Here is a 12617-nt window from a genome sequence, read left to right as displayed (position 1 = left end):
TCAGGCTGTGCCAGACGCTGGGCCAAGGGGTCCCATCTATCAGGCCTTTTCTGCTTTAAGTAGGTATTAATAGATAGAGTAGGCCCTTATCTTTTCCTTGGTTTCATGCTGGGAATTCTGGTCTTTGCACCTTTCTGCTGCAGCAGGACACAAGTGATTGTGGGAAGGAAGGCATGTACTTCTACCTGGGATGTGCACTTGAATACTTTGGGAAGGGCAGAGCTTTGGAAAACCCCTGGCTTTGGCCTCACCAAGCCTGAATAACCTTTTCATTTACAAGGTAAACTCATGCCCTTTGTGCCTCGATTTCCTCATCATAAAATGGGGCAATAATAATATACAAGGCATCTTCAAAAAAGCTCATGGAGGGGCTGGCAGGTCAGCTCAGTTGATTGGAGTGTGGTGCTGATAACACCAAGGTCTGGTGGTCAATCCCTGTACCAGCCAACTGCCCCCCCCCACCAAAAAAAAAAGTTCATGGAAAGATTCACATTATCTTTTAATTCTATATTTCCACAAACTTTTGAAGTACCATCGTATATGTCTCCCCTCTCCAGCAACCAGCATGGTGTTTGGTATATGACTGGTGCTCAGTAAATGTTTATTGAATGACTATTGGGTATGAGAGGGCTTTATAAAAGTTACTGTTATTGGGACCCTTTGGGAAGATGTGGGGAAAGGAAACTCTCTCCATCTGGAATGGGAGTGTGCTGGCTTCTCTTATGCTCTGTCAGTGCCTGGCTTGGTTATTTAGAATGAGACCTACCCCTCAGCTTCTGGGGTGGGGGTCAGGGGACAGAGAAGAGGGACAGGCAGACTAGAGTAGACCAGATTTTATCACTGGCTGGCTTCATGGGTCCTCAGTTTTTCCATCTGTACAGGAAGAGGCTTATGTGATCTCTGTGGTCCCTTCTAGCTCTTACACATTCTAGGATTTGTAGTAAGTAATTTCACAAACTGCTCATTAGAGTCGAAAAGAAACTCCTGCTGCTTTCCTAAACCATCTTGTAATTTATAAAACACTTTCACATCCCTGATACTTTTCATCCTCATGTCAGCCCTGGAAGGGCCAGGGCAAGGTCTGTGTGCCCATTTTACAGATGAGGAAACTGAGGATGAGAAGCATCCTCAGGAGCTGTAATTTGAGGTTGCATCACACATTTTTAGATATATAGGTATACCAATTTGTTCTCAAATGTGACCACCCATAATAATCACCTGGAATGGGGGTCGGGAGGTTGCTCGTTAAAATACAGATTCTTGGGCATCTAGAGATTCTAAATTGGTAGGGCTAGGTTAGGGCCAAAGTTAGCAAGTTCCTAGGTGATTCTGAAGCCAGGTGCCTAAGGACCACTCTTGGAGAACATGGCCTCCTTGTTGCATTCTAGGTAGCCGCTGGCATCAGCTTGTTTTTTTTATAACCTTTCTCAATGCCTGCCCTGGGCCAGGCCAGGAGGAGGTACTACTGGAGCTCCCAGACTGGTAGGGAAGGCAGATGGAAACTGAGTGTGCGGTCAGTGTTGGAACAGAGGCAGTAGCAGGCAGTGGGGGTAGCGAGTGACTCCAGAAGGCTCGCTGGAGGAAGTAATGTTTAGACTGGGCCTAGGGATTTGATTCTTGTTTGTGTCCTAGCTACTTTTTTCTTGTAGGTCACTCCCACCAGAAGTATGCAAGTTCATAGACGTTATTAGGTCTTTGACGCTGTCCTCAGTGCTGGCACAAGGCCTGGCACAGAGAGGTCAAATCGGCTGACCTGAGCAATGAGAAATGCTGATGGAGATGTCCCAGGGGCTTCAGGATTAAATGCATTTTCATGCTCAGCACCCGCACCTCCTCCCTTTGTGAGGCCTAACATGGCAATATTTTAATGGTGAAAACTCTTCATCTTACTGTAAACGTCTGTTACCTCTCTGTTCTCCTCCTCCCCTTTTCACTAGACTGGTGAGCTCCTTAGAGCCACTAGTCAAAGTCTGAATTAAGCATGGGGCACAGAACAGGCTCTTAAAACTTCTGCTGAATGAATGGGTGAATGAATTGAGTTCAAGCAGAAGCTGTTGGTTGGCTATTGAAGGGATTTCAGCTGAAACGGGGCTTGTAGGAAAGCTCCAGATTCCTCCCCATTTCCTGGCAGCCCCCTTGGGCTTGGGCTCTAGGTGAGAGGGACAGGGCAGGGCGCGGGATTTGAGAGGAAAGGCATAGGTGGGGCAAGTTGAGGATGGGAGATGTGGCTGGGGCTTTGGAGGTGGGCCTGAAGATACAGGAAAGAGATGACGGCCGTTTCTAGAGATCTGAGCTGAAGGTGTGGGGCTACAGGTGGAGGCCCTGGGGGGTCACGTGGAGCCTGCTGACGATGTGATGTGCAGACCGAAGATCTATCCTAACAGGGTGGGGCGGGGCGGGGCGGGGCGGAATCCGGGTCTCCACGCCTCCTGCAAAGGCTGTCCGGGCGGAGAGTGTGAACGCGCCTGGCACCGCCCGGACAAAGCCTGCGCGCGCCCCGCCCCGAGATTGGCCGCGCCGCCGCCTCCTTCCGCCCTCCGCCGCCGGTCCGGCGCGCTGCAGCCAATGGACGCTGCCGCCGCCGTCTCCGTCACCGCCCGAACAGCCAATGGTGACGGCGCTCGGCAGCTCGTGGCTCTTTCGCGGCAAAAAGGATTTGGCGCGTAAAAGTGGCCGGGACTTTGCAGACAGCGGCGGCCGGGGGCGGAGCGGGATCGAGCCCTCGCCGGGGCCTGCCGCTATGGGCCCGCGCCGCCGCCGCCGCCTGCCTCCCGGGCCGCGCGGGCCGTGAGCGCCATGGCCGTGGCCCCCGCGGGTGGCCCATGCGCGCCGGCGCTGGAGGCCCTGCTCGGGGCCGGCGCGCTGCGGCTGCTCGACTCCTCGCAGATCGTCATCATCTCCGCGGCGCAGGACGCCAGCGCCCCGCCGGCCCCCGCTGGCCCCGCCGCGCCCGCCGCCGGCCCCCGCGACCCCGACCTATTGCTCTTCGCCACGCCGCAGGCGCCCCGGCCCACTCCCAGCGCGCCGCGTCCCGCGCTCGGCCGCCCGCCGGTACGGACCCCAGGGACGCCGGGCGGAGTGCGCTGCCTGTACCCCCCGCGCAGACCCGGCGGCAGCGGGGGGCGGGGGAGGAGTGGACCAAGGCTCCCGGGCTGGGCGGTGCAGAGCCTGGGTTGGGCCTCCAGGCCCCGCCCCGGGATGCGGGGTAACCTCGCCGATCCCTGTTTGCTCCTCTGTGCTCTGGGCCTCAGCTTCCTCAGCCTCCTCAGCCGAGCCGCTCGAGCGTCGGACTCAGTGATAAAAATGGCCCACGTGTATTCAGCTGGCGCTTACTGCATGCCAGGTCGCTCGATGTTGTCACTGTGCCCATCTGACGGAAGAGGAAAGTGACTTGACACGGGTCACAGGGCTGCAGGTGGTGGGGCTGGGATTTGAACTGAGGCCTGCTGACTTCAGACCGGAATTTGCAGCTGGGTAGTGGGGAGGTGAAGGGAAGGTCCTGCAACCTGACCATTGGAGCACCATTGAGGAGACCTTCCTGCCTCGATGCTGGACTGCCAGGTGCAGGCCTGGCCCTCCAGGCCTCTGGGGAGAGGCCTCCTGGCTGGGAGGACTTCTCTGCAGGGGCGGGGCGACTGGGCCAGCTGCTGATCCCCTCCCTCTGCCTGTCCTTCCATCTGCCACCCTCCACCCTCCCAGGGCCTGGTTGCCATGGAACCTCATTAATCAGGCAGGCAGACCCCTGAGCCTCTGAGGAAACACTGGGTGGGCTGGGCCTCTGGGAGCTGGAGAGGAGCCCCCAATGCTAGGATAGAGAAAACATCCCAGATGATCCCTGGATAAAACTCTGATCCCTGAGCAGCAAGAGGCTCAAGACCAGTTCAGGTCGGGGGGCCCAGAAGAGGCAGCTGAATTGCAGTGGGAGAAGGGAGTGGAGGCCTGGAGCTTGGACCTGTGGGCCGCGGGACAAGGTGTGAAGACCAGTTTGACTGGCACAGCCTGTGGGTGAAGGTGGGGCGCCAGTGGGCAGGCAGGCAGGCAGGCAGGGGCTGGCCAGGCAGTATAGGGTCTCAGTAGGGGGCATGGAGCAAGTGGGAGGGGTGAGGCAGGGCCCAGGACAAGGAGGTAGAAACTTCAACTGCTGATGGGGGTGTGAGTGGCAGCTGCTCCCTGAAGCATCCTGGGACGGCCTCCCCAACCCCCTTGGCCCCATGCCGAGTGCTGCCTTCCTTCCGGAATCACCAAGATGCTAATAACAATAACAATAGCAGCTACTGTTGTTTTGAGGATGTTTTGTGTGCCAGGCTCTGTGCCAAGCACTTTGTCCTATTAACTCGTTTAACCCTGTCAGCAGCCTTCCCTTTTTACAGATAGGGAAGCTAAGGCATAGATTTTAGGACTTTCCCTAGTCTTTCAGCTAGTGAGTGATAGACCCAGTCCACATTTCCTGAGTAGTTGATGCCATTTCTCCTGGAGATGCTAATAGAGGTTGAAGAAAACCCAGGAAGGTCTTAGGGGCCATTCAGAGGTGGGTCAGCTGCCTTGTCTTGTCTCTTATACTCCAAGGGCTTGTGCCTGCGGGTAACAGCTTGGGGCCTGGGTGAATATCCTTCCATTCAGCTGTGTGATAAGCATTTAGCAGGCCCAGGGCTGCAGAGACCTAATAGAACCCGTGGGTCCTGTCCTCAGGGAGCTAAGCTCCAGACCGAAGGTTGTGGGCTCCAGGCTCAGAGGGAGGAACAGGGGCGAAGAAAAATGCCCTCTACTACACCCCCAGTGGTGTCAGGGGCAGCCTCTGGCCTTAGCATTCCATTCATTCAGCAGTTGTTGGATTAGTGACTGTCCTTGAGATGCTAGGCACAGAGGCAAGTAAGGAGCCCTTGCTGTCACAGTAGGCATTTTCTGTAGGTGGACAGGGGTGGAGGCTGGCACCATCCTGGAGCTGAAGTCCAGAAACGTGGGCCCAGCTTTGGGCCTCCATGGGCTCTCTGCACTGGCATTTATTTGGGGCTGTCCTTGAAATAAGCCACATGCTTGGCTTCTGCACTAGTGAACATTCATTGAGCACCTCCTGTATACAAGGCTCTGCAATTCAGCCATTCCACCTGGTCCTGCCTAACCACTTCTATTCTGTAGTCATGGCAGTTAAACACTAAGCTTTTCCATTATAAATATAATACATGTTTACTATAGAAAACTTAAGAGAACCTAGAAAGTTGAAGGGGGTGGGATTCCAGCCCCATCCATTTAGCCTTCTATTTTCTTCCCCAAAGGCTGTTTTTGTTTTTAAGTGGTTGTGACAGCTTTTAGTTTTTCAAGTTTTAAAAACTGTAGTTTTTCCTTTTATTTCCGTGTTCAAAATGTGTTGTTCACACTGCACGGATAAAGCAACAATCTCCCATGGTCCTCCCATACAGAGGTCACCCCTGAAATGTGTTCTATAATAATAGAAACTGAACTAGACAGTTTTTCATGAGCTTTTTATTCTAAGAAGGGATCAAGTAAATATATTTACTTTTCAATATATCTTTGAGAGGATTCTTTTTTTTTTTTTTTTTTTTTCTCGTGACCAGCGCTCAGCCAGGGAGTGCACCGGTCATTCCTATATAGGATCCGAACCCGCGGTGGGAGCGTCGCCACGCTGCTAGCGCAGCACGCTACCGAGTGCGCCACAGGCTCAGCCCTCTTTGAGAGGATTCTGTGTCAACCTACCTGGGTGCTTCTTGACAGCCGTGTGGCATTCCAGGGGCTAAATAAACCCGTTTAGGAGGCTTCCTCTGTGGATGGGTGTTTGAGTCACTCAGATTTTTTCATCAGTGAGTGTTCTCACTCCTGGCTTTCAGGGTCCCTGTGCCAGGGTTTATCTAGAGAGTGGTGGCAGAAATGGGCATCTGTTTGAGCCTTCGTTTTAGGGTGTGGCACTGACCTGCCTTCGGGTTGAGCGGTGGGGGGGAGTTGTCAGGGAGAAGGCAAGGGGTGTAGTTGGTAGGAGCATGCTAGGGTTCAGGCCCCAGGGGCGAGGCTAGAGAGAGGTCCATTCTTGTTGGTGGGTGGGGGCCTGGCTTCTGGACTGGGCTCTGGGGAGGTGGGACACATGGTGGTTACAGGCCCAAACTCTGCACCAGCCTGTTGGAGCGCAAATCCTCGCTCTACCTCTCACTGGCTGTGTGACCCGTGAGGTGGAGGCCATCATGGCACCTGCTGGGATGTGGTGGGAGGGTTTGAAGAGCAGGTGAAGCAGTTCTGCACACAGTGTTCAGTGCACCTGAAGCACTCGGCAGGCATCAGTGGACATACCTGGTGGAGAGAGGGTAGGGGTTCCTCAGCATGTGGGGAGGTTCATTCAGCAAACTTTTGCTGGTGCCCAGGCCCCGGGGTAGACACCACAGATGTGGAGATTGTTCAAACTCAGCACATGTCTCTGAGGTGACACAGAAGTAGGAGGGAAGGAGAGGGGCAATGTAGGGAGAGGGACCAGTGCGGGCTAAGGCTTGGAGGAAGATGTGTGGAAAAAACGTTTCAGCAGAAGTTCATCTGGAGATGCAATGGCAGATGAGGGTACCCCGGCAAGGGGAGGCAGAGGAAGGTCTTAAGTGGGGGTGGTAACATGATGACAGTCACAGCTGAGGGGAACAGCTGGGGGCAGGGAGACCAGTGTGGAGACTGCTGAGCTGTACAAGAGGGAGATGATAATGGCCATGGTGATGAGTTCTTGAAAAAGGAATGTGATGAGGGTGGCTGGTGGGGCTAAATGAGGTTCTAGTTCAGGAAACCCTGTGGATGGTGGAGGCGAGGGTCAGTCTGGTTTTGGTCAGGGTGCATTTGAGCTGCCTGCCGGACTTCCAGGACAGTCTCGGTCCTTGAGTGTTGTCTGACAGTCTTGGGTAGGAATCCTGGCTATGCTACTTGCTGGCTGTATGACCTTGGGCTTTCCTGGGCTTCAGTTGCTGTATCTGTAAAATGGGGCCATTATTGTATTGCCAGTTCATAGGATGGCATGAAGTGCTGTATGCAAAGCACTTGGTGAGCACCAGCTGCTGCCATGATTATAGATGATTCAAAAACAAGAGAGAAGTAATGACTTGCGCAAGGGACCTGTGTACTCAGTGGCTTAAAACAACAAACATTTATTATACAGTTGCTGTGGGTCAGGAATTCAGGGGAGACAAAGCTAGATGCTTCTGGCTCAGGGTCTCTTCTGATGCCGCAGTCATCAGAAGTTGTGGCTAAAGTTGGAGGATTTGATTCCAAGCTCACCCATGTCACTATTTGGAGAGGGCCTCAGTTCCTTGCCATTGGGCCCATCATTAGGAGTACGTGAGTGTCTGTGTGACATGGTAGCTGGCTGCCACCAGACTGAGAGATCCAATATACAGAGCAAGGAGGAAGCTCCAATGCCTCTAGGACCCAGTCACAGAAGGGACACACCGTCACTTCTGCCACATTCTATTCATCAGAAGCAAGTTACCACATCTGGCTTCATCTTCTGAAAGAAGAATCAATAAATTTGCAGACTTATTTTAAAACCACCACCAGACCCCGGGAAGATCATAGTAGAGCTGGGACTTGAACTCAGGCCTGCTTCCAGTTGAGTGTCCTGTGTGGTAGGACTGTGACTCCCAGGCTGTCCCTCCTAGAATTTCCCTCACTTACCACTTAGGCATCCTGGTAGAGAAATTGAGGCAGGGAGCAACGCAGGGACACCTAGCTCTCAAGTCTGTTGTGGCCTCACTCTCCTGGTTACTGGGCATCCTCCTGTTGTTTTTGCCACAGGTGAAGCGGAGGCTGGACCTGGAAACTGACCATCAATACCTGGCTGAGAGCAGTGGACCAGTTCGAGGCAGAGGCCGCCACCCAGGAAAAGGTACCCGTGGAGCTTGGGCTGGGCAGGCCTCTAACCAGGCCCAGGTTACAGGTGTGGACAGATAAACATGCTTGCAGACTAAAGTCTGGCTTATCAGGCCTGGGCCTGAGCCAGGCCTCTGGGGTCCAGAGGGCAGCTGGAATGGCCGCCTAGCCCTAGTGGGGCTTCTGTAGGCCCTGGAGAGTAGGGAGTTCCCCAGCAGAAAGGGGAATGCTGTGGTTGGCAGGCAGCAGCCAAGGGCTTCCCTGCTTGGCCTTGCCAAGGGAAAGGAGCCATCTGCACGCCCCCACATCATCCTGCTGCTTTGTGTTCCCAGGGAGGTGGACCTAGCTGGGGGTGGGGGTGGGTGCTGAGGGACCTGCCTTGCCCGATTGGCCCTCCTAGGTGTGAAATCCCCGGGGGAGAAGTCACGCTATGAGACATCACTAAATCTGACCACCAAACGCTTCCTGGAACTGCTGAGCCGCTCAGCTGATGGTGTTGTTGACCTGAACTGGGCAGCTGAGGTGCTGAAGGTGCAGAAGCGGCGCATCTACGACATCACCAACGTCCTTGAGGGCATCCAGCTAATTGCCAAGAAGTCCAAGAACCACATCCAGTGGCTGTAGGTACCAACCAAACAGGAGAGCAGGCAGAGGTTCGGGGCTGGGCAGACAGATACACTGGCCATGCCAGCCTGGAGCAGCGGGTAGCAGTACCCACTGTGGCTTCCTGAGTCCCTGTATTTTTTTTTTTTTTTTTTTTTTTTGCAGCTGGCAAAACCCTTGATCTTGGTGTTATAACACTACACTCTAACCAACTGAGCTAATCAGTCAGCCCTGCTTCCCTGTCTTATAGCTGGGGAAGCTGAGGCTCAGAGAGGAGAGGTGGCTTCCCTGAGGTGATAGATGCTAAGTACAAATCTTACATATCCAGCTCAATGCAGCTTTACATACAAGGAAGCTTCAGAAAGTTCATGGAAAGATTCGTGTTATCTTTTTTTTTTTTTTGCAGCTGGCCAGTACAGACAGGGGTCTGAACCCTTGACCTTGGTGTTACAGCACCACGTCATATTATCTTTTAATTCTGTAATTCTTTTTTTTTTTTTTTTTTTTTAAAGATGACTGACTGGTAAGGGGATCTGAACCCATGGCCTTGGTGTTATCAGCATCACACTCTCCCAAGTGAGCCACGGGCCGACCCCTTAATTCTGTAATTCTATTTTTCCAGAAACTTTTTGAAGTACTCTTGTATTTGTTCACCTGGGTTAGCACCATATAGATCAAGATAAAGCACATTTTCAACATCCCAGAAAGTTCTTTCATGCACTTTCCCAGTCATTTCCCACCCCTCATACCACCAGGTGATCACCGTTCTGGCTTCTGTTGCCATTGATGAGAGTTGTCTAACACCAGTGTTTTGTTCTTGTTAATTCTTGGTTTATTTTTCCCTTCTCATTCCTCTCCCCAGTCATCCTTCTACCCTGTTTCTTTTTTAAAAGATGACCGGTAAGGGGATCTCAACCCTTGACTTGGTGTTGTCAGCACCACGCTCACCCAGTGAGCTAACTGGCCATCCCTAAATGGGATCTGAACTTGTGGCATTGGTGTTATCAGCACCATACTCAAGTGAGCCACAGGCTGGCCCCTTCTACCCTGTTTTTTTTTTCTTTTTTTTTTCTAATCAGTAAGGGGATCGCAACCATCGGCACGGTGTGGTCTGCACCACGCTCAGCCAGTGAGCGCACTGGCCATCCCTATATAGGATCCGAACCCGCGGCCTCGGCGCTCCCAGCGCCGCACTCTCCTGAGTGAGCCACGGGGCCGGCCCCTACTGTTTTTGACATATCTGCTTTTTCAGTTTTTGGTAGATCATTCCATTCTGCATCATTTTCTTTTCTTTTCACATTACAACATGTCTTGAAAATGCTTTCATGTGTGCACCTGATATCTACTGCATTCTCATCCTTTTATACAGCTGTGTAGTATTCCATGGCATGTCTGTGCTTTTTTTTGTTTCCCCTGGTAGTTGGCCAATATGGAGATCTGAACCCTTGACCTTGGTGTGCCATCATTTATTTATCCAGCCCTCTGTGAGGGACATGTAGGTGTTTGCAGACATTCAGGCCAGGTTTTAAACCCATGCCAGTCTGATTTGGAGCCCAGCTGAGGAGCCAGACCCAGAGAGGGGCAAGGGCTTGCCTGGGTCTCACAGAACAGAGGCAGCAGCAGACTCCATCCTGAGGGCCAGGGCTCCTGGGCAGAGGGGCCAGGAGCTGTTAGCCCTCCCTGATACCTTCCCACAGAGGCAGCCACGCCACGGTGGGGATCAGCGGGCGGCTTCAAGGGCTGACCCAGGACCTCCGGCAGCTGCAAGAGAGCGAGCAGCATCTGGACCACCTGATGCACCTCTGCACAACTCAGCTGCGGCTGCTCTCTGAAGACTCTGACAGCCAGCGATATCCTTGGACGTGGAGGGCAGGCATGGCAGACAGGGGCCCTACCCAAGTGGACCTAGAGATGCTACGCTGGGCCCTGAACTCAGGAGGGCTGTGGCTTTGGATGCCACATTTGGATGTCCTGGCTCAGCATTTACTCACCCTGTGACACTGGATGAGTAACTTAACCTCTCTGGGCTTCAGCTTCCTCTATAAAAGGGGGATAATAATATCCAATTCTGAAATTGTGCAGATTAAAAAACAAAAACTAGTATCAGCAACAACAAGCATTTATTTAGTATAGTGTGATTCCCTACATGATTGTGGCTTTCAAGTTTGTTTGGGTCTTTTTTTTCATTAAAAAAAATTTTTTTTGGCAGCTGGCCATTATGGGAATCCAAACCTTTGACCTTGGTGTTGTAACACTGTGCTCTGACCAACTGAGCTAACCGACCAGCTCTTATTTGTTTTACTTTCACAAAAATAGAAATTTTGTTAAAATACGTTTTCTTTTTAGTGGACATGCAAATTGTGTTTGTAAATTTGGGGCACAACCATCAACTGACATTAAGATCATGGCTCAAAATAAATTCCCAAAACTAGGCCTGGAGTGGTGTTAAGCATTTTGCACAGTATTGCAGGCAAACATCATCCTACCTTGGGATTGGATGGGTGGAATGGTCCCATTGTACAGAAGTGGAAATGGAAGCACAGGGGAAGGAGGTTTTTGAGCCCCAGCTATGTGCCAGGCCCTGGAGTGGGGGGTCAAGAGGACAGGAGTGACTAAGCAGGTGTGGGTCCTCCTTTGTGAGCTGTCTGGGTGAGTGGCCCCACAGAGGTTAAAGGTCACATGGTCCTTGACTCCACCAACCCTGGCCTATGTGACCTGCCAGGACCTTCGTAGCATTGCAGACCCTGCAGAGCAGATGGTCATGGTGATCAAGGCCCCTCCCGAGACCCAACTCCAAGCGGTGGACTCTTCAGAGGTGAGACTTGGGACTCCGGGCCCAACCAGGACAGGCTGGGCTGGGCTGGTCGTCCCCCAGGCCTCTGTTTACCCTGTCTACTGCCTCCACCCAGACCTTTCAGATCTCCCTTAAGAGCAAACAAGGCCCCATTGATGTTTTCCTGTGCCCTGAGGAGAATGCGGGCGGGATCAGCCCCGGGAAGACCCCGCCACAGGGGACAGCTTCAGGGGAGGAGGACGGGGCAGCTGACCCTGCCCCCACAGTGCCACCACCATCTCTTCCCTCAACCCCTGCCACGGATCTGGGCCATTCCCTGCTCAGCTTGGAGCAAGGTGGGTAAGGGTGGGTGGGTAGGTGGTGTGGGGCAGGGCCCCTCCCCTGGTGGGGCAGGCAGGCATGACAGCCCCCTTTATCCTCCCTGCTTGGGCGTCCCTGGCCTGTGATGCTCCCCCATCTCCCCAGAACCGCTGCTGTCCCGAATGGGTGGCCTTCGGGCCCCTGTGGATGAGGACCGCCTGTCCCCACTGGTAGCGGCAGACTCACTCCTGGAGCATGCAAGGGAGGACTTCTCTGGCCTCCTCCCTGAGGAGTTCATCAACCTTTCCCCCCCTAATGAGGCCCTCGACTACCACTTTGGCCTGGAGGAGGGCGAGGGCATCAGAGACCTCTTCGACTGTGACTTTGGGGACCTCACCCCCCTGGATTTCTGACAGGGCTGAGGGGGGCCAGGGTCTCGAGATGCCCACCCTGTCTCTGCAGCCCTGGAGCCCCCTGCCCTTGACCATCCTTCCAGCCTGACTGGAAATGTTTAATTTATACTACTCTCTCCTATCTCCAGTAGCTTCTAGCTCTGGGGTCTGGCTACCGCCGGGAGGCTGAGCAAGCCAGGAAGGGAAGGATTCTGTTTGTGGTGTGTATGTGCATGCACCCGGCACCCCACACGTATGTACTGGGGTGAGTGTGGTGCGTGAGCATGTGTGTGTGCATGTACCGGGGAATGAAGGTGAACACATCTGCGCGTGCACTGCAGACACGCCCATGTGTCCACGTGTGTGTGCATGAGTCCATGTGTGTGCGTGCGGGGCTGTAACTGCACTTTCGGTCTCCTTGCTCTGGGGGCCCCGCGAAGCCCAGCACGGCCTCCTTCCCCCAGAATCCTGTGCACTGACCAGGCCAGGTGGGGAGGCCTTGGCTGGCTGGGTTTGCAGGACAGCAAGAGCACTTCTGTCTTAAAGGTTTTTCTGATCGAAGCTTTAATGGAGCGTTATTTATTTATCCAGGCCTCTTTGGCAAGCCTAGGAACCCAGCTATGGGTAGGAGGGGTGTGGGGCTGACACCCCATTCCCTATCCACCTGAGCAAGGGCAGGG

At 53.5% G+C, this 12617-nt stretch overlaps 1 protein-coding gene across 1 annotated transcript; it reads left to right on the top strand.

The window, feature by feature from the left end:
* Positions 1-2781: 2781 nt before the first annotated feature.
* On the top strand, positions 2782-11958 carry E2F1 (E2F transcription factor 1). Its single transcript, XM_063076793.1, has 7 exons — positions 2782-3051; positions 7774-7864; positions 8249-8468; positions 10149-10301; positions 11152-11266; positions 11361-11580; positions 11711-11958. The coding sequence occupies exons 1-7, from the start codon at positions 2797-2799 to the stop codon at positions 11956-11958; spliced, it is 1302 nt and encodes a 433-aa protein (XP_062932863.1). The 5' UTR covers positions 2782-2796.
* The last annotated feature ends 659 nt before the right edge of the window (positions 11959-12617 follow it).

Source organism: Cynocephalus volans, chromosome 1 (assembly GCF_027409185.1).
Source record: "Cynocephalus volans isolate mCynVol1 chromosome 1, mCynVol1.pri, whole genome shotgun sequence".
NCBI classification, from domain to species: domain Eukaryota; kingdom Metazoa; phylum Chordata; class Mammalia; order Dermoptera; family Cynocephalidae; genus Cynocephalus; species Cynocephalus volans.
The sequence above is the reverse complement of the archived record's forward strand: the minus strand, read 5'-3'. Positions and strand labels throughout refer to the sequence as shown.

What these genes read in the sequence shown, in the direction of transcription:
- E2F1 (XM_063076793.1), top strand. Translation starts at nt 2,797, where the DNA reads ATGGCCGTGGCCCCCGCGGGTGGCCCATGCGCGCCGGCGCTGGAGGCC. An exon ending in GAAGACTCTGACAGCCAGCG is followed by an intron (nt 10,302 to 11,151) that starts ATATCCTTGGAC and finishes GACTCCACCAAC; the next exon opens with CCTGGCCTATGTGACCTGCC. An exon ending in CCTGCTCAGCTTGGAGCAAG is followed by an intron (nt 11,581 to 11,710) that starts GTGGGTAAGGGT and finishes CCATCTCCCCAG; the next exon opens with AACCGCTGCTGTCCCGAATG.